At 41.6% G+C, this 21,203-nt stretch overlaps 1 protein-coding gene across 2 annotated transcripts in view; it reads right to left on the reverse strand.

The window, feature by feature from the left end:
- The window catches only part of ISM1 (isthmin 1), a 41,438-nt gene that overhangs the window by 3,739 nt on the left and 16,496 nt on the right, over positions 1 to 21,203 (reverse strand). Inside the window, exons 3-5 of one of the 2 annotated variants that reach the window (XM_069787560.1) lie at positions 14,450 to 14,686; positions 5,945 to 6,212; positions 2,737 to 2,880 (exon numbers count right to left, since the gene is read on the reverse strand). In XM_069787560.1, coding sequence (XP_069643661.1) covers positions 2,737 to 2,880; positions 5,945 to 6,212; positions 14,450 to 14,686 — 649 coding nt within the window. The remainder of the gene's footprint in view (positions 1 to 2,736; positions 2,881 to 5,944; positions 6,213 to 14,449; positions 14,687 to 21,203) is intronic. The other variant, XM_069787561.1, reaches the window with a different exon arrangement.

Consider the following 21,203-nt stretch of genomic DNA (forward strand, 5'->3'; position numbering starts at 1 on the left):
CCCCTCCTTCCCCAGTTCTGCAAGGTGCTTTTGTTTGGCAGGGAAGTAATCTGAAGTTGCTGCGGGAGGGAGTGTTCATTTAAAAGTATAATGACCAAGGAATCCGTGGTGTTAGGAAGATAAAGCATTAGCTTAGCCCAAAGGTCAAAAGTTTTCAAGTTTTAGAGCTTAAATTATATTTAAGCAACAAACTGGTCAGTTATGAATGCAGTGCAGGGACAGCAGTGAGGGAACCAATTTTGTTCTTCCTCTTCCCGATGCAAAGCTTGCCAGCATCTCCCCGTAATCCAGGTAGGAGCTTTGCACACACTTCCTCAAGAGCCACCTGGTCAGCTTTATGTGACCAGCGTCTTCTCCAGAGCGTGTATCACCAGTGACCAACAAGGTAAAAACAAGTGTCCTAATGGAAGCTCAACAGCCCTGGGTAAAATGTGACATCTGAAGGAGACAGCCTTTGTGCCACTTTCTAAACAGAGTGACATTCCTGAAGACAGGTAAGTTCATATCCATATGTGGGCAACCATTTTTCAGGAAGTATAAGGAAGAATGATGCCATTACAAGACGACTGGCGCTTGTTGGTCTCTCCCAGTGCTAGGGAGTTGAACGGTGTGAGTAGGTGAGAGATAAATAACCTCTCCAATCAATCCCTGCCCCCTCCGCCCCCAGCAATCAAATAAAATGTCAGGATCTTCAAATATCAGGATCTTCCAACAACCTCCAGTTAAGTGTCTGCTATCAGTAGAGAAAAACTCAGATTGCCAGAAAATGTGTTAATTGATCTTTTGATCTCTGTGTGTTAATTGATCTCAAAGTAAACATCCTTTCATTGCTGCTTTAGTTTGGCCTACCTACCAGCCTACTGTTTCCCTAATGTTTGTGTGCCATGTAGCCTTAAAACAAATGTCTCTTCCCTGCATTTGAACAGGTTTGGGTTTTTTTCCTCTCCACTGAAAGACCTCCAAAGGGAACAGAAAGCTCTTTAATATGTGATAACTATATGGCTAATAATGAAGTCTGTTCACCGTCTATCTTGCCAATGAACTCTCTACTGATCTCCTGAACTGGGGCATAATAGTGGCTTGCAAAGCTTCAAAACAGCCTCAGGCTGCTTTTCAATAAAATTATCATGGGGTTTTGCCTTAATTCCAGCAGTAGATGCAGAATAATAGATACCCAAGAACCCATTACAAGGCAGTAATTCACTGCTGGAATTATAAACAGCAGAAGCTGAGCTCTGCCCTTGTAATTTTAAAAATGTCAGCACAGCCTCAAAGAGTGAATATATTTTGCTTGCTGATCGTTCGGGGTCTGTTACATGACATAATGTATTTCAAGTTTGCCACTGTTCGATGCTAGCTGGTAATAAATACTGGAGAATATAACTGGGGGCTACATGCTTTCTTTTGGAATTAACTCCTTATTATTGAGGTTTTAGGATGTATGAGAGCATCCAGAAACATTTTTTCTCCTGAACTGTCTAGCAGCCATTACCTTGCAATGGATGCACGCATCTATCTGCGAGTGAGAAACTCCTCTCCAACTCTCTCACTGAGGCTCCCTAAGTCTTCTCTCCAGCACTACTGACATTTCACTTCCCATCAAAAAACCCTGATCTCCAGTTTAAGAATTTCTGCCTTTCTGAGTTATTAAGTAAACTTAGTGAAATGCATACCGCCACAGCACGCCTTTTTACTTCTCTCCAATCTTGGGAAGTAATGAAATTGCACATATCCCATGCATTGTCGCAACTACTGCATCACTGCATTACAAACTAGCCTAAATCCAAAACACAACAGCATTTAAAGAACATCGTGGGAAAGTTTTCCATAGCAGCTTTGAATTTTAATGATGTAGATCTGAGTGCTCAGCTCTGCTTTCACCAAAGCAAAAACTGCGTAATGCTAAGGACACCTCCGTTACTGGCATTTAAATGTCAACGCCTGTAGATGGGTAGGAGCTCAGGTAAGGCTCCTTAGCCACATTCTCTGAACACATTCAAGCCAAAACTCTACATTCCTTCATCCCATTGTGCACAGCTGTTGCAGGACCAAACTTGCTGTTTTATAATTCTCCAGTCATCAAGCAACATGTAATGAAACAGAGATGACATTTCCACCTTAACATTGACTTTCTAGGACAGGAAATTTTGTAGCTTAATGCCCAATGAACCAAAATCTCTGAAGTGAAATGCAAAGCAGGTATTTAAAGTAATTTTTTCATATAAATACACATGGACTCTTAAAGCAACTCTGTATACATTAGGCAAAAAACTTAAAAGCCTATAGGGGGACTAACTGGGGAGGGAGCTGTTTGTTCACAACACAGGCATGCCCGTTCACTGCACAGCAAAACATGAGCTCGCTGAGGTAGCAGTCAGCTCAGATGTTTTGAAATTCTAAAATTAATACAAATTTGTTTCAAGAGAGTAGATTACACCCTTTGGAATACAAGACGTACCGTGCACAAAAATGACTGCCGTAACCTAAAAAAAGCCTGTATTTGTCTTTTAAGTCCCAGGGGATAGTAGGCTGCATCTAGCAGCATATTATTACTTGCAAAGAGCCTGCCATTTCCTAAATTGCCTTGAAAGCCAGCGTATCTCTTCCCACCAAAACTCCTACCTAGCCAAGGAACAAACGGGCCCTGGGCTTTGTGTCCAGGAGGGCTCTCCTCCCCACCCTTGACTGCCTCTCCCCACTCCTCTCGGACAGCAGTTCCTGTGAACATGATCACACCTGGGCAGTTGGGCCTGTCGCAGGTCCGTGACTCGGTGGCAGTGCAGGCGTACCCACAGGACCTCGTCCGCTTCTGATTGCCACTCCCGCAGGTGACGCTACAAAGGGACCACGGGCTCCAGTCTCCCTCACCATCAATGTAATCTGTGTAAGAACAACGATGAGGAAGGAAATGAAGAAACAAGACTCCTACCACCCAAAACTACTGTGTAGTGTTTTTTTATTAAGAAGGCAAAACAAGAATGGAATCCAGATGTCTCTACCTGTAGCTTGGGCTAAATGCCAGGCATAAGCCTGCTGCTTAAATGGTTTTCACACTTGATGCTCCTCAGGGAAATGCACGCAACATTATTTGAAAAAATATTTCCTTTCTCTTTTGACCCTTTGGCAGCTGAGAATCCTCAGCTGCAAAGCTGGGTCATGAACTAACAGTACACATCTATTCACATAATTTCCCTGTATATAGGAATATGTTTTCTGACCACAGACTAATCAGGCACAGGATAAATTAAGTTTTCTTTTCCTTCTTTTCAAAACACACAGCAATAGCCCAACAATACTCAATTAATTTTTAGGACACAACGAGTGTTGGACTATGGGAGGCTGAGGGTCATGCGTGAAAATTACAATCTTGTTTTTCAGTCCTTGAACAGGAAACAGATATTACAGGAATACTGCCATGAATATAGAGAACAGCAGGTGCATCCTGCACCCAGAACAACATGCAATTTGTAGTGTTTCATGTGAATTATTAAATAATGTCAAATCTGACTGTTTACTAGCAGGAACTTTCTGAAAACAAAACACGACTTTATTCTCTTCTGGTAGACACCCAAGGGCAAACGATACCGAGTCTGCACCACCGTGGCTTGGTGCCGCTGTAAGTTTCTAAATCCCTTAGAGCCAGTCTCCTTTGTTTGCTGTTGCACGTCCCACCTTGTGACGGCCACCAAATGGAGCCCATGAACCAATCCAGTTTCCCTGCCTTCCCACTGGCCTCCCCAGCTGAGTGTTGTCTCTTGCTAGGGAGTGTCTGGCTTAATGGATTTCTCTGCAACCTGCAGGAGAGATTTAACTGACCCTGTGATCATAACTTGCAGCCTTTGCTCATTTGGGTTAAGCTGGTAGCAAAGCTCAATGGGGTTTAGTGACTCTGAGCCAGCCCTGCTCTACAGCTATAGGCTGAATGTGTATGTACAAGCGAGACACACAGACAGATCCCTGTCTGCACTGGCCTCTGTGCTACACGTGATTCCTGCTCCACCCCTGCTGCCATGCTGTCTGTGGGCTTCCTGAGCTGGTTAGTAGAACATGTAACTTGATTTGTACCATATGTAACGACTGACGACAACTCTGTGGGGTGCTATTAAACATCTATTGCCAGGAGTATGGGAAGGTTATATATCTCACTTGTAGCAAGCTGCCTAGATGCGAGTTCCTCGTGGCAGGGACCTTATGTGCTTTTCCTCCTTTTCTTACACTGCTGCTGATCGGGAAGCCACCGCACTTGAATCAGGTGTCCATGGTGTGATGTGGGTGGGAACATGGCTACCCTCTGTGTGCAAAGACCTGTGATTCTGGGATTTGCCAACAGGTGGGCACTACAGCAGTCTGAAGAAGCACAAAACGTCTTAGGAAAATGTGATCTGCCCTCTCTCCCTGGCCCTGCTCTCTTTCCCAGCTCTTTTCCAACTCTGATTTTTTTTCTCCACGTGGCTGGCGAGGAAGAGGGAGGGCGAGCATGTGCAATGCTTGTCAAACAGCCCAGCCTGGGAGGCCCAGGAAGGGCAGGCAGAGCCGTGCGGTGCCTTTTGGCAGGGGCAGGATGAGGGAGATGATAGAGCCATGAAATGTGTGAACAGGTCAATGGGTGGAACTAGCATGAAAGCCTCATATGGGCAGGATCTGCTGCTACATCCTCCTGGCCAAGGCCAATGGCACATGACATTTTAGGTTAGTCAGAAGGCCAGGAGTCTTTTCCGATTAGTAGGGTGCTCTGGTGTACAGCAGAGATGATAATTTTTAGGCCTACCTACCTAGTGTTTATACTGCACTATGAAACATACAGTATGTACTATTAAACATACCACATTAGATTTTCAGCTGCAGCTCAACCTGTTCTTCCCATTTTTATATTTTTAATTCTTCTTTTTTTTTCTACCACAATTATTTGTAAAAGCAATCTTATTTTACCTAAATGAATAACTACCTAATATATGAATTCTTGGCAATAAAGTATGCCCACAAATAAATGCAGGTGCAAAAAGAAGGGATAGACTTTAATCTTCTGGCCACAAAATTTAGTACATATATATGTGTTTAAATACACCATTCCACAAGAAGGCTCTCTCAATTGTTTAGGTTCTAGGACTTAAAGTTAACCAAAACAGGGGAAAAATTAAGACTGAATCAGTGCATGACAGCCCCTCTGCAGGACCTAGGGAGCGCAACAGAAGTGCCAGGGTAAGAGTACCGTGGCTTTGAAACTCTGCTCTAACTAAAAATCTTCTGTATTTACATACAACTTAAATCCGAGAGGCTCTGAGCTACCTGTGAGCACATATTAGTTCACCTCCCTTGAGTCATTCCTGTGCGGATAGTCACAGCCCGTTGGGGCAGTGGAAAACTGTAGCTCCTCTCTGTTTCTAGTTTCTGCAACTGTTTCATACAACAAGCTGAAAACAATTGTTTTCACCATGACACATCTGGAAGAGAATTACACACACAAATACACAATGTTCCTGCTGCATATGCCACTCCCCACACATGCACCAACATAATTCATCTTATTTGTGTATCCACCAAATAGTACCACGTTTTAGATCTTGCTTATTTATCCAATAATTATATTTTGGTTCCCAAACCACTGCACGATTCTAAATTTGTATTTATCCTTACTCTAAAAATAAATATGAAACCTTATTTCCTTTGCTTTTAAAAAAAGTACACTTAGGACTAAAAAAAGGTCCTCTTATGGGATAACTGGTATGATTTTCAAGATTATAGACTTACTAGTGGAATGCAGCTACCACAGTACAGCTTGTGCATCTGCACAGATTTGTATTTAAAAGCTGATGAACAAAAGCCACATGTTGAAAAATTCTGTTTTGGTTGGCCTACTTTCAGCGATGCTTCACCATTCTCATTTCCCCCAAACTCGTTTTTACAATCCCAAGATGCCCATAAGAGGCCTGGAATGCAAACTTACCATACTCTGGCTGCTCCTTGGACTCAAATGTCCGGTGACTGGGTGCATGACTATCCCACCCACCGAGAGGGTTTAGGAAGTTGCTGTCCTCAGTAGTGCTGTCATACTTGTAGTCCTGGTCACCGCTGCTCATGCGAGTCAAGGTGGAGGACCTCTGCCACCAGTTTCTCCAGTCAGGTGATGGGACTAGCCAACTAGGCTTGCTGCTCTCTTTCTGCAGATCCTTGTCTGTCTCGGTGTCGGGGCCATCCACCACTTCAATGGTAACCTATGGGATTCAAAATAGACCAGCCTGTCTGTCAGTATCTCCCCCTAGTCAGTGGGAAACTTCTATACAGCAAACACAAATGGCTGGTGTTGCCTTGCAAAGGGGCTGTGTAATACTGTAAGGTTTGCATGTTGTAAACCATATGCGGATTACTGAGCCGAGATACGCAGCAGCTGAGTGATTCCTTCTGCTACCTCTGCTGAATCAGACCTTGGAACAAAGGCTAGGAAAAATCCTGCACAAAACAATAACCCATGCTGTGCCTAAAACCTTTGCAGCAGAATCTTCTGCCTTATGGGGAAAAGATATTTAAACCCAAACATATATGATCAGGAAAAAGAAACCCAAATCTGTTACTCTAATTACGCTGAGGCTGAATTTGAGGCAAGCATGAAGCACACCAGTGCGCAAACCCCATTCCAAGGACTTGGGCTGACCCAAGACAGGGCTGAGGAAGCCCAGGAGCACGAAGGTGGAAGACGCAGAGCCCGGGGTCTCTGCCGGCCTTGCATCTGCCTTGCCCTCTAGCGGCACCTCAGCCCGTCCCCTCCCACGACCTCCCCGCAGCACCAGTGTTGCTATCGCACAATGGTGTGGGCTGTCACCGCTGTGTGAAACCACACTCAGCAGTGATGAGAGCCAGCAGCTCTTTCAACCACCACCCAGTCATTTGCTCCTAAGCCCTCTGAAGTAGGTCCTCTTTCTGTGCTGGAGAGTGTAATGATATATAACGCATTTACGGTCTCTACAGAAGCCCAGAGCCAAGGTTCAAAGTTTGCTGCCCAATTCCCTCACAGACATCATGAATGTAAATATAATTCTGCATAGGAACAATCCTCGATTACTCCTTTTCTGTGCTGAACAATATGTAGTTATGAAACTCTGGGATAAATACTGTGCGCACATATAGGTGGCTATTTAGGTAGAACTAGGAACTAGCAATCAGAAACCTTGGCTCTATGAGTCAAGCAAGCTTAGCGTGGCCACAGATAAGTCATAAAATGCTCTGATGCTTCATGCTAATGTGGTTCTGTGATTATGCTGGACTGGCTAAACAACCATGATACAGAAGTGACTATCAGATATACCTATAATGTTTAATAGGTATGGAGGTATTCTTCATGTTTTATAGATTTACAAAGCAGTCTTTCAAGACAGGACTCCATGAAAATTGGGTTGTGTAAAACCAGGAAAAACAGAATAATGTACTAATATGCTAAAAGTCATTTACATGGCTCTATGGATTTGCATTATTTTGGACAAAAGGTTGAGTTTTATACAATTTTTATTTGTAAAATCCCAAGACACACACAAGAAAGAGAAAGAAAAGAGTGTCTGTGTTTCTTCAGCTACCTGTGACCCACAGAGGAGTGTGACACAGGAAGCAAAACAGAACTGCTGCTGTAGCTTCGTAGCTGCAGACACAGCTGCACAGACTAGACAATGCCCACACATCCTTTTTTGGAGAAAGGAGATTTTGCATCTATTTCATGCTTTGCATTTGACCATAGACCAAGCCATTGAAATGAAACAACTTTGAGGCTACTAAGAAGCTCCACTGGGAGAAAGAGCAAGAGCGAGGGAAAGTGCAGTTGTCAGCCTAATAGCATCTTTACACAAGAGATGTTTTACTCCCAGACTAAATATGGAACTGGAATGATTACTTTATTAAACCCCAGTTTCTACAGACCAAGAATTAATATGGATTTCATAAGTCTGAAAACATCAGGGTTAGTTCAGGGATTCAAAATTGTTGCATCTATCCAAGCAAAACAGAGTTTTCACAATAAGTGAAAGGAAATAGTGTTACTGAGCGGCTAACACTATGCACTGCTGGCCAGTCGCAGGGCTTTAGTACTGGCCACGTGAAAATTAGTATGATTCTAGTACTTTAGTAGCAAGTACTTTTAAGACCACATTAATTCTGTAAGCAATGACTCAGCAAAGTGAACACACCCCCCCCCCAAACAAGAAAACAAAAAACCAAACCAAACCCTCTCATAAAAAAAGGGCACTTGATAATCATTCCATTTGCTTTGGTAATCTGTAGTTATATGATAGTGAATCAGCATGAACTCGCATTATTTCTGCCAGGTACAGTTTGAAGAACCATAGGGATTCGATTTAAAAAACTTATTCAGGATGCCAAGTCAGTTTAAGCAAAAGAGGGTTTGTAGGGACAGAGGAACTTCTGTTGAGCTATGTGCTACCCTGGGGAAGAAAGGCAGGTGTAACGCGCAAACTTCCAGGGTTGTAAGACCTCATCAGACCTCCAGCAGCACTGCCACTAACTTAGTTTCAAGACGTGTCTGCGCAATCAGATACTCATCTTCAGTCAGTTTTTGCTACCAAGGAGGCTTATTACAAAGGCCTTTAAAATGAGTTTCCCAACGCACAGCCTATTTAAAAACCGAACATAACAAAAGCAAAATCCAATGTGGCAGTCTGACACACACCTGTATTTCTCTCTCCGTTGTTTTAAGCTTTGATTACCAAGTTGTTTGTTTAACATATGGCATTAAAACCATAGAGTGAAAGAAATTCTATAAAGAATTCTGGGATTGTCTGAACTGCCACTCTTGGAAATTAAAAAAAAAAAGACAGCTTCATTTGACTCTAGTTCTGTTTGGTTTTGGGGACTCATCTATGCTCTGCCCAGCACCTTGTAACTATAATGTACCTTCCAGTGGCAGCGAGGAAATCAGTGAGTAATCGTAGTAATCCTCCCATGGTATGACCCAAAAGTTAGGGCAGAGGTGTGGGAAGAGGCTGTCGCTTCGGGCAAGCAATTGATCCCCTATCCCAGTCTAAAATTTTGAAAAATCAGCATTCACTGAATTCTTCCCAGTACTTACAGATAGACTTAACAACATTAGCCCACGACTATACAAATACATATACGTGAGACATATACGTCATACACAAACATGTATCTTGTTTGATCAGTTTCTCTACTGGGGGTTGTTTATAAAAAGGAAAAAAGAAATCAGATCTAGAACTAGAGTCATTAAAAACGGGCATTTAAAGCAGCCCTGGAAAAGCTTTCATGCTATGTAACTACTCCAACAAAAACATGTTCTCTCAAAAATTAAAAAATAGACCTGGTTTAGTATTTCTATCTTGGAGACTGTTTTAAAGACTTCATTTTCTCTGATTTCTTCTTCCAGTGATTATCAAAACTGTAAAGATTATTTATTTTTTTCTCAAGCTTCCCAAAATGTCTGTGGTAACATGGTTCTTGTATAAATCCACAATCATCTCCAGAAGTATTCAAACCTAAAATGAAGCCACTTCACACTATGGTGTGAGCTATAAATAAGGATGTTCCTCTAAAAACAATTGGCATAGGTATGTTAAAACAACAGATTTGCAGTCAATTTCTAATGAAACAAATGTATCAAGCACAGATGTCTTGAGACACTGACATCCAATTTTCTCCTGGCCAAAAATATACAGAAGATAAATATTATCCCCGCCTGTTGGAGTGCACAAAAAGTTCTGTGTACTTCATCCTGTTTACTGAGACAATGTTTCTGAATTCACTTCAATGGTGTAAACATTGCCCTAAGCAACTGGAAGATTATGGTTCAGAAAGAACTACATTTGCAATTTTGTGCAAGCAGTGGATTCTATGACATTTCTATCCTCTGTTTCCTTCATGCAACTGATGCAAATTTTCAATGCAGAGCTTGCCATTCCATAAAGGCGGATATGTGCAAGTCAGCAATGAGGTAACTATAGTAGCAGAACAGAAATGAGTTCATTAGAAGATATTGAAATGGTAAATTTAGGTTTACACCACATAACAACTTCAGTTAAAATTATATCAGTAGTGACACCAATTTACTTCCAGTTATGTCATGACAGCTCACTTTTAGAACAGTTTTCTGAACTTGATGAAAAGTGAAGGACCCTCAAAATTTGCTGGGAGCAAAGAAGACAATGATGTGACTCGAAACCTGAAATTTGTATTTAACGTTGTCAATCCTATTTGCACTCACTGCCCAGCTGAACTCCAGAATTAAAAACCTGGTCAGAAACCCAGCTCTGAATTTTGCACTCTGCAGCAAGCTCTTGTTATGCCATGACATTAAGAAATCTGCACAGAGGTAGTAACAGCTCTGGTATTGAAAGTGGTTTAACCATGGCCCTCTGGCACCCTGCTCTGCCTAGACCAGTCTCTTTGGCTTGCTAAGAAGACTAGCTAGCTCCTGGCAAGGCTACACTCTGCTTCCAGTGCTGCAGCTAGGGAAAACTGCTTTGCTACTACCTTAAACTATTAAGCCTTACAGGCATTACAAGAAATAAGCACTACTGGAGCCCTCCAATTCTTACTGTGCTAGGTTAGAGATGAGACGTACTGGTCCGAGCTCGGTATTACAGGTACTGCTGAGTCTTTTGTGATGATACCGAGGTGGTGGTGCTTTCCAATGCAGTGAAACGAGCAGCTTCGAACGACAAATATAAATGCTACCTAAAAGCCACATCTAATAAAATGTGTTAAAAGTGAGATGTGATATAGATGGAGGTGAGGGAAATGGCCATGGAGGAACCCAGAGAAGAGTTGGCTTGAAGTCTGCAGTTCTTTTTTAAAAGCAGATCATACAGCCTTGTTCCTCTGTAGTTGTGTATGTTTCTAGATTGGGTGGTTCTATGTAGATGTTTTTTTAAGAGAAGGTAGAAACTGAATAGATATCACAGAGAATAAATAAAGCTAACACAGCAGCACTGGAGTGGCATGATAAAGACAACACATCACCAAGCAGACAGCATTAACTTCTGGCTTAAAATCACTCCCATCAATTATTACCAATCCCACGATTCAAAGCGAGGATAATAATCACAACAGATTTAATCACACACTGATATACTTCAGTTTTCCAGGGCACATCAACATGTTTTTAGGACAGGAATTGCACCTAACTCTGCACAGTTTCTACTTGGAACCTGTTACCTCATCCAAAATGTTTAACACATCCATCGCAACTGGAACTCACCCAGCTGTGTCTCTGGTATACTGGTTGTGAAGCTTGATGAAGATTCAAGTTCTCTGAAGAGCATTAAAATCAACAAAATGCCCTTGCCCGACAAACAGTAAGGAGTTTTCCCTTTTCTGCTCATTTGTCATGATGCTGAGCACTGCTAGGAAACCAGCAAAGCAGTGGGACAATGGAGAGCAGCACACTACCTGTTACAGTACACAAGCCTGGGAAACCAGGAGTAAAAAGAAAAGGGGAGGAACAAGAGCAAGCGTTCAATTGCAAGCTGAAGCATCTGGCTCCCAACAGAGGATCGGCTGCAGAGAAGAGCTGAGAGGTTGTAGGCGGCTGGTTGGAACAGACAAGAAAACCCATCAGAAATGGCAAATAAGTGGGTTCCTATACACCCCCCATGTGACTTCATTCTGTTTCTCAGGGGTGAGAACAATTCTGTCTTACTCTGAATAATAACCCTGCCCAATTACAAGGTCTGCATAGGCATCCCTCGGCTAGTTCATCAAACGAGTGCAAACCTACACAAAAGGGATTTTCCACTTGTGAAAGGAAATCCAAAGAAAATGTGTGATCAGTTTTTGTAATCACCTTCTCATCCAGAAGTCTTCTAGGCATTGACAGAATTGTTAAAATGACAAAAAAGAAGAAAACAAAATACCCCAAACCAAACAGCCAGCCTTTGCTCAACAGCAGCTACTGCAGTTACTCTCAAACAGCCAGCATGGAAGCAATGCTAAAGCATAAAATGCCACTTGAAATGATGGGAGATTTTACAAGGCTAAAACGCCACAGAAAGACCAGTGAGTGTCATCCTGCTCTTCATGCAAAGAGTCAAGTTGCTTTTGGCTTGCTTACTGCAGCTCCGACTGCTGCTTCTGAGGTTTTTCTAGAAGGCAGTCCACTATACTTATATTTGATTATCACCTGATAAATACAGTAGTACCTGGGGACATGTTAATTTTCTGAATTCCTGTGATGGTGTTCTGATATCCACCACTTCCTCCCTGACAGAGCGCACAACCAGGGCATGATGCAGCAATTGCCGTCTCACAGGAAACCAGAGAAGGGATAGCCATAAAGAGAACTCACTGGAGTATCCTTTCAACTTGCTTTTTCAGGCTGTTTTATGTCTGTTTATTAGGGGTTTTAAATTTCAAGGTATAATTTCCCTTAAAAATGTTATTTTTGGTCTACGCAGGTTTGTACTAGTAAAAAGGAAAAGAAGTTGTGGGTCTTTGACAGGTAAATGTGGCCATTGTGCTAGATTAACACACACAGGCTTTTTTCTCCTTTCCAACCTCACTGTCCTAGGAGGACATTTAAATTAACACCCCCAGGACTATAACTCATGGAGCCTGAAGCCATTGTTCAAAAAGCAAAATGAGCATTGACTCTGCTGTCACCTGCCAAACAGCTGATGAGAAATTTGCAAGTCAACAAGTGTCATTATTTCCATTCAGGCCAGTACAGTACTGTTTAACAAGCAAGAATTCACTATAATCCTGTTTTTTTCCAAAAGCGTAGGCCACCTTTTACAACCTTTAGGCAAAGAAATAAACTTTCATTGACTCTGTAGTGAATTATTGGGAGTTTTATCTCCGTAAGGCCTGACCTGCTGCAGGACTGTCAACCAGGAACTTAAAGAAGCTTTGTATATCCCTATTTATGCACCTCAGTAAGCAGAGTAAATATAATGCAGAACTTAGCGAGCCTGTTTCTGAAAGAGCTTATCCTTGTGCACAAGAGCTCTGGGATTAATGTTGCCCAATGTTTTCCAGTTTACAGGACTAGGCTTCCCAGTTCCCGGAGTACAGCAAAACTGCTGACATAGTTGGCTGACATGTTTCCAAGATCAGGTGGTGGAAAAAGAGGTCATAGCTGAAGCAGTTACTATAAAGACAAGCCAGGGAAATGTTTCCATCTCATTTATCTGTTCCCTGGGTCTAACCATTAATGCTGTTACCAGTCAGAGAAGGTTTTTGTTTCCTCCTGTCCTCCGTTTACATACTGTTCAAACAATGATGTTACACTATTCACCTCATGCCACAGTCTGGGGCCCCTATAACTTCCCTTCCTAAGGCTTTCTGGAAGGCTTCTCTTAGCATGAGAAGCTTTCTGGAAGGCTTCTCTTGGCATGAGGGATGTGTACAGTCACCACATGTTGAACGTGTTTTCTACCTTGACCCATCAAGTATTGGACCTGCACTTGATCCAAATCTATTAGGCTTCTTAACATTGCAAGCCATCTATGACATAATGGCGTGTCAACTTCGAGACAGCTTGTTCTCACCTGATCATGTTGGTCTCTCACCAACAGATCTATTATATCTTTACGTACGTAATTCTTAGACATATCAAAAGGATGCTAATTTTGTGGGTTGGGAGAATAAGAAGCCAGGAATTAATTTAACCAGAAAACCAGTTCTATTAGTGTATTGTTTTTATAAGCACATCTTAGGCAGAACAACATTTCAATTTATTGTTTTGGTTAAAAAAGGATGCTTATTAATGCCAATTTTGCTTTAAGGCTCTGAATTAAAAAGAAATCACTCATTTTTTCCTCTTTCTAATCCTTGAAGTTTCAAGATGCAAGTGGCTTCTAAGAGGCCATTCCAAATCCAAGAACAGTTTGAGGAATAACATATAACAAAGTTTCTTGCAAACAATTTTTTTTTACTCCAGGCAGCTGCTGCAGCAATTAGCTTTAAGTCTCGGTTCCATACAGAGGACCACATTTTGGGCTGAAAGTTAAAGACTTGTTCTCTTATAACCTTTGGGGATGGTTGCATTTTATAATAGCATACCAAAAGAGAATCTGTTCACAAACAAATTTTGCAACAGAGAATTGAAAACAGAATTTTAAATACCCATTTAATATCATGAAGAGAATATCTTCCAAAATGGCAATAGCAAAGATGGCTTTAGTATCATAAACAGGTCTATATTGATACCACACTTATGTAATCAATACTATCCAAAGAGAAATTCAGAAAAAAATTGAAAACTGTGCATTCACTTAAGACAAAAAGTATATTATATGTTATATATATTTATATATATATTACATTACATTACAGTACAGTACAGTCTAGTATAGTATATTCATTCTTTCTTGGTGCTATTGGTAGAGACAGGGTGTTCTGACTGCATGTCATGGAAGCCAGGCTGAAAGTTGTATTGGTTCAGCTAAACAATTTTTTGCAGCTCATAAAAAAAAAATCACACATTAACATAAATTTGTACCTGAATATTGGGATTCTGCCCATTGATATCTGCTTTTGACAGGTCAGGGAAGTTTGGGAGATCCAGGAGGAAAGATCTGGGTCCATCTCTTTGCAAGGACGTATGCCCATTTTCCTGCCTGAATCGCTGCTTAGGGAACGGCCGGTGGGCAGCCTGGAGATCAGGGTATTCTCTTCTGTCCTCAGGGTTCAGGGTGAAGCTGTCTTCAGGAGAACGGTCATCTGCAGTGAGTGTGTTCTGGGGAAAAAAGCAATGCACTATAACAACAACTGAGAGAGCGTGCAGTCCTGCTAGTCCCCGTCTCCAGCTTCCTGCCAATGATGGCTGCAGAGTGCGTAGAGAAAGCCTTACAGCACACAGACCCACAGCTCATTACTGAAATGGACAGGATTTATGACTGGTATTTTCTAGGGTGCTCATAAGTTTGGCCTCTGACTCTCACTGAAATATACTTGGTTCCAGTGGTGCACATCTGTAACCATCTGACACAAGCTAAAACTGAGTCAGACTTGGGTGCTTAGCTCTTTCAGGTTCCTGTAACATTCCAGCCTTGAGGTGGGCACCTACACATCGACACAAGCATCAAACTTAAAAGCAAATCTGGAAACATGAAGCTCTGAAGCACCCCTGGGAAATCAAGTTATATCACATTAAATGTGTCCTGAAAATGGTGAAAGGTATTTTTATTATAAATCGTTTCAGTTTGCTTTGTTCCCAACTGGACCAAAACCACTGACTGCTAAGTGCATGTTGAAATTTACGGTATTAAAAGATCCTACTGCTGAACTGGCAACCTCCCCCTCTCTCTCCTCAGTCTGCAACAACTTCCATCTCGTTGTCTGTGTTCCTCACCCAGTTTCTCTGGTCTTGAACATCTGAACCTTCCTTCCTCTGGGATCTCATTTTCATGTTTGCCTAATGGTGGGATTGAATTTCACCAAGTTGTGGGTCAGCGGTTAATGCTTTTGTTATTGTTGAGCGTACTTTCGGGTTTTGTAGTATCTTACAGCAGGCTGCCTTCAAACCAGTAGCACTGCTGCCACTGCCTTTGACCTCACCAAGGAGATACATTTAGTATCAAAACACTCCCTCCCTGGGTTAGGAGTGGCCTGGGGACTCGGGGGAAAAAAACAGCAGAGAAGTCAAATCTTCTTACGGCTACAAAAAAAAAATGCGTGGGGCAGATTCAGCACAGGTTTTGCTTTTGACTCAGCTGAAAAATTTAGGCTTGAGGTCTTAGTATGACTGCCTGGGGAGCTTTTATTTTCAGTTCATAAAGAGACAGCAAGCATGGAGAGGGTAAATGTTAAAGACCTATCCTTTAAAACAAGCACAATTAAAGAGGAATGGCCACATGTGGTTCTGGCTCTACTGAAGCATATTTTTGCCAGCATTTCTGGTTTAATGCAATCTCCATCCAGCTCCCCTGGCTCAAATTAAGCTAGCATACCTTTTGTTAAGCTAGCATACCTCAGATAGATAACAGCTCCAATGCCTTTTATTTCGTGTTTATTTGCTTAGAAGGTTCTAAATCGACCTCTGAAGAGATTTTACAATATAATCTGTGCACATTACAGGAAAATATTCAGTGAGTTAAATAAACCAAGATTTAAGAGTTAATCTAGGACTAAGTGAAATCTTCTCAAGCAAAAACTGAGGTGGTCCTCCTCTCCCCTTCTTGCTGCACTGCCTTTGTAAAGAGCAAAATCAGATTTAGCAGAATTAATGTTGTCTTGGTATTTTCATGATCAGCATTGTTACACTTTGAAAGTGCCAAAAGGGTACTTTTATACATCTATCTATAGCACAGATGCAAAAAGTTCATTCTGACTTAAGTGTATGTGTGCAGTGCTAAAAATGTATGTGCTCCTGACAGTCATATTACTTGAAGGTCAAAACAAGAATGCTTCTCTTTTTGTTGAAGACCAGGTAGGACTTTCAGATACCTTTGGTGGACCACCCATTGACACACCCCTTATTCAATATAAAGTAGAAAGCAAATCACACAGCAACAAGCTCTGGAAAACAAAATTGAGGGCAACTTAGCTAACTTTATGTTCCTTACCCATATGCTAGTGCTTTTACTTAACATGTAGCAAACAGAATTTAACTGCAAACTTCTTGATGCCTGACGATTAAATGGCTTCTCAGTTATGTCTGACTAACAAGGTGTAATTGTGCTGTTATTAAATTACTTCAGACAGGAACCAAAAAAATGTAGTACTTAACTACTTTTTTGTGGGGTATCATGCCCATAAGATTACCTTTATTAAAAATAAAGTGAGATTTTATTAAAAATAATAGAATTTTCATATAGTTTCATGCTTTCCCTAACTGCTTGCCACTTCAGGAGCATCCTGATTCTTCACATTAACATTCCATACAGCTAGAGCTAGCCAAGGACTTTAGACACCTACATTTAATTCTCTGATAAGACTCGCTGTGTGATCTTGGCAGGTCACGGTCTGTCTGTGCCTTGGTGGGGATAACAGCACTTCCCTTCCTCACTGTGATGTTTGCAGGGAGCTCAGCAACTACAATAATAAGGGCTATATAAAAAGTTTTTAATAGTGTCAGACAGATGGAATATCACATGGAGTTAGTTAGAAAATTGTCATGGTGAAGTAATGACATCAGGCTGATCGGGCCCACTACCAAGCTGCTTGGGGCAGGGATTGTCATTAATTACAGACTGAATGAGTTGGGGTGGTTTAACGTTAAAAAGAAAAACAGAGAGGGGACATGATAACTGCCCTCTACCAAAGGCTGCTGCAGCAAGGAGGGGGGTGGACCACTCTGCTTGCTCAGGGTGGACACGATCAGAAGACCCTGGTTCAACGTTAGGTACACATTTCTAACAGCAGTGACAGCCAAGCTTAGGAGCAGACTTTGCGGGGGGGGAATGTGGAGTTTGTCTTTAAGAGCAAGGTTGACTAATGCCTGGCAGGAATGACACAGGTTAAATAGTGTGTCCTCTGCCTAAAAGCAGTGTTATCTCTTGCAGTCCCTTTCACACTAGGACAAGCCCATGCTATGCCTCCTTGGGGCTTCTGTGTCATACTGCAACATAAACAAACAGAAATGCTTAACATGCATGATCATTTCAGTTATCTGCTTATAGTATCATGAACAAAAGATCATTTGTTTCCAGTTACTAGAATTAATAGAATACCTATTTTTTAGGTAGATAATTCTTGGTGTAGTGTCTAAGCTGATTCGCAGTATTATTAGACATTTATATTTCTGGTAAAAAGATAAAAGAGGCTGCCATCAACAAAAAGTGAGCTTGAGCTGCATGTGAAGAAGACAATATGGGCTCACTCTGTTCTACTGCATTAACTCAGGCAAAGGATCTTCCAAGGCCAATCTAGCAGGAAGAAGTATGTCCTTACTGCAATGCCAGCATCCTTTCTGAAGAAAACAGAGTTTGTGTTCCAAAGCTAATAGATGAAATTTAATTCTTCTCTTCTTATTTCTATGTTATTTCACATGTTTATACTTCACACTATTTATTTTTAGGTGTACATGATTTGTATTCCCGATTGCTTTTGGGAAAGTAGTATTGCTTGCCTTCCTTTAAAAGTTAGGTCACTTCATTCTGAACTACTTAGTTTCTTTGAAGTTACATTTCTAATTCAGGTACATTGGTTTCTTACTCAAATGATGCATCTGCTCTAAATATTTTAAGATAAATCACTTTTTTTCCTTCATTTAACGGGATTATTCACAACTTTTAAACTTTCCATTAAGATGATTTTAAGAGGTTACTCATGCTTGCTGTCAGCTACAGTTCTGCTGCCCCATAGGATCAGATATTTATAGTTCCTAATACAAAACCAACTTAGGATTTCTGAGTGTTCTACGCGCGGACAGTATATAAGGACAGGAACACATTATGCATAGCTGCATGAGAAGGCAATGAAATAAACCCTAGAAAGAATCTGACATATCGTTTGTATTACAGAATAACACCTTGCCACACCCACCACTGAAAAAGGGAGGGCAATATTTCAGTATATATCAATGTCTTTGTGTCCATCTATAAACCAGGGAAGAAGAGCAATTCAGAGGGATTTTGTGAGGGTAACTTTCAATGCTGGTGATCCAGGCAGGACTTGCACCATCGCAGGGTTTAAGGCACCAAGAAACAACCCTGCATGCAGGAAAGATTTCCTACCTGATACTGCAGTTTAACATTTCAATAATCAAATGGGTATTTTAACTCCCTCCATTGCCTTCCTATTTAGTTTCTCCCTCTGTCACGTTGGACATTAGCTGCAGGGAAGTGTACTGTTTCTCTTCCCCACAGAGAAGTTAAACAGAAATGGGAACTTATAAAAATACCAAACTAGGGAAAAAGGGAATTTCTTTGCATTTTTAGCAAGTAAGGGATCCACCTCCCTCCTCTCCTCCTTATTTTAATCCCATTTCCAGTTCTGGAAAAACAACCAAGACAGAGAGTAATTGAGGAATGACTGGAGCTACAGAAAATATTCTGGAGCTACAGAGAATATTCTGGAGCAGCTGCTCCTTCTCTGTCCTTCATATTTCTTACCTTCCTTCATTCCCTCCCCACTTGCCAAACTAAGTGCACATTTGCAAGCACTGCTAATTAAGGAGTTGAAAGAATTTGGGAAAACTGATGCAACTTATATCCCTAACAGCTCCGAGACAGCAAGGGAATCTATTACTAAATCCCTGCTGCAGCTACATTGCTTTTTTATTTCTTGCATAGCCCTTTGAAATATCTTGCAAAATGATCTTGACAAGAGGTCTTGAATTGAAAACTGACAGTCTGTCAATGCACTTTCATGATGCACCTGTACAGCATCTTCAACCACCAGGAACAAGGAACGTTTATTTATTAGGAAACTTCACAGACGCTATAAAAGATTATATTGCTATCAGAGACAAAATGAGGCCTGGGGCCTTCACAGAAAACCATTATAGCTATTAGGACTGGTTTCATTTCCCACCTGCCTAAACAGATTGTTTTGATTTTGAAGGCTGTCGTGTGTTTCCAGGTTAGTGCTAAATGATCACTTTAAAATTAACCGGCCTGGGGAGGCTGAGTAACACACCAGGATACTACATGAGACTTTCACCTCTGCAGATCCAAGATCTGTAATGAACTTGGGTGATCCAGTTCCTGGGTTCTATTTATTTTTTTTGTCTATCATGAGTATAAGCAGCACAGGACCTAGCAGGAAGAGGTATGAGGACAGTGTTAGATAAGCAGACAGTGAAGTTAACAGCTGAAAAGCATTATCGGAGACACACGGAAAAAAATTTCTTTTATGCTTAATGCCACATACAGTCCAGGCAGTCAGAAGACTTCTGTTCTGTTCTTAGCTCTTTCTCATTTAAGAGGCAAATCACATGGGTTCATATTTAATTTCCGTGTGACTACCTGAAAGCATGCAGTGGTACTGAGCCTCACAGCGCCGGTTCACTCCAAGGAGTCACTGATGGTTTGTATCTCCAGAAGAAGTCAGACCAGAGGGGTGTCACATGAAGCACTCAGCTACTGAGACACTCTCATTTTTTGTTAAAATGTGCTTGTCCCTCACATTTGCATATATCAATGAAGTAAAAGGCCTTACTTATCTTTAGAAAGCTGCACAAATTAAATGTTGCAGTGATTAATAGCACATTCTAGATAATCACTGTTCATAAATCATTTAAAATGGACTACATTGGCTTGCATGTACACAAAAGCTTTCACTAAGGGGCTCCAAAATATAGCGTCTGCTTTAAACATTGTGTAAATAGAAGGTGAATCACTGATTACAGTTGGTAATTAAAAAAAAAGAAACCCAACAACCCCCCCAAAAGAGTTCTGTTTATCAGGGTCTATTTTTTAATAATTCTCTATTTAGTCCAGCAAAATTACTAAAATGACATTGTATCCAGTTCTTTCTAACTTGCAGTACATCTGCATGTGTGACCAAGTGGCTATGCAAAGACCAAAGTCAGTCATCCCACAGGGTACTGCTATGGGACACATTAGTTTCAGGGGCTCTATGGCTCTTGCAGCAGCTTTGGTTTTGCGGAGAATAGGCTGGAGTCGCAAGTACTATTGCAATTAGGACAGCAGAAATTACAGTAGACATGTCGATCTGCAGTCACTGTTGGAGCAGAGGTCTTTTATAGACAGCTTAAATGTTGGGTACCAGTGGCAGCAGAGTTAGGCAGTGAGGTGCTTGGGATGCCCAAGTATATATATATACCCAGCCCACCACAGCTGATTTTCTGCCATATGCTGAAATAGCTCTCAGGAGCTGTGTACAGCAGAAGCAGAATCTGAAAGCATCTGGGCACACTCATCTCAGAATGACAGCTTTTGAATTTTAGGTATTTTACACTAAAAACTTCTAGCCCTCACAGCTACACAGAAAACCTTGAGAACTGAACACGTAGCTGGGACTTATGTTACGACTGCAGAGATCCTAGGGTGGCAGTGTTGAGGCCCCCTTCACAGCTAAGGTCTAGTAAGTCCCAGACCCCTCTTTCGAGACACATGGCCAACACTATGTTAGGACCCTCTGCAGTGGAGGAAAAGGCTGTTGCCTTGTTGAACCATCTGAACTGATATGTCCTGAGTGCCAGAGCAGCCCTACTGTCATTCCTCCCCTACTGAGCCTGTTTATTCACTTGCAGTCACCAAGCTTTGGTCCATTTTTTGTTCAGTCTCTGGTTGGGAATTTCTCTCACCAAGCTCCCTGTCTCTTCCACACCATTAGTAAACAGTGGG

Source organism: Haliaeetus albicilla, chromosome 7, assembly GCF_947461875.1.
Source record: "Haliaeetus albicilla chromosome 7, bHalAlb1.1, whole genome shotgun sequence".
Classification (NCBI taxonomy): domain Eukaryota; kingdom Metazoa; phylum Chordata; class Aves; order Accipitriformes; family Accipitridae; genus Haliaeetus; species Haliaeetus albicilla.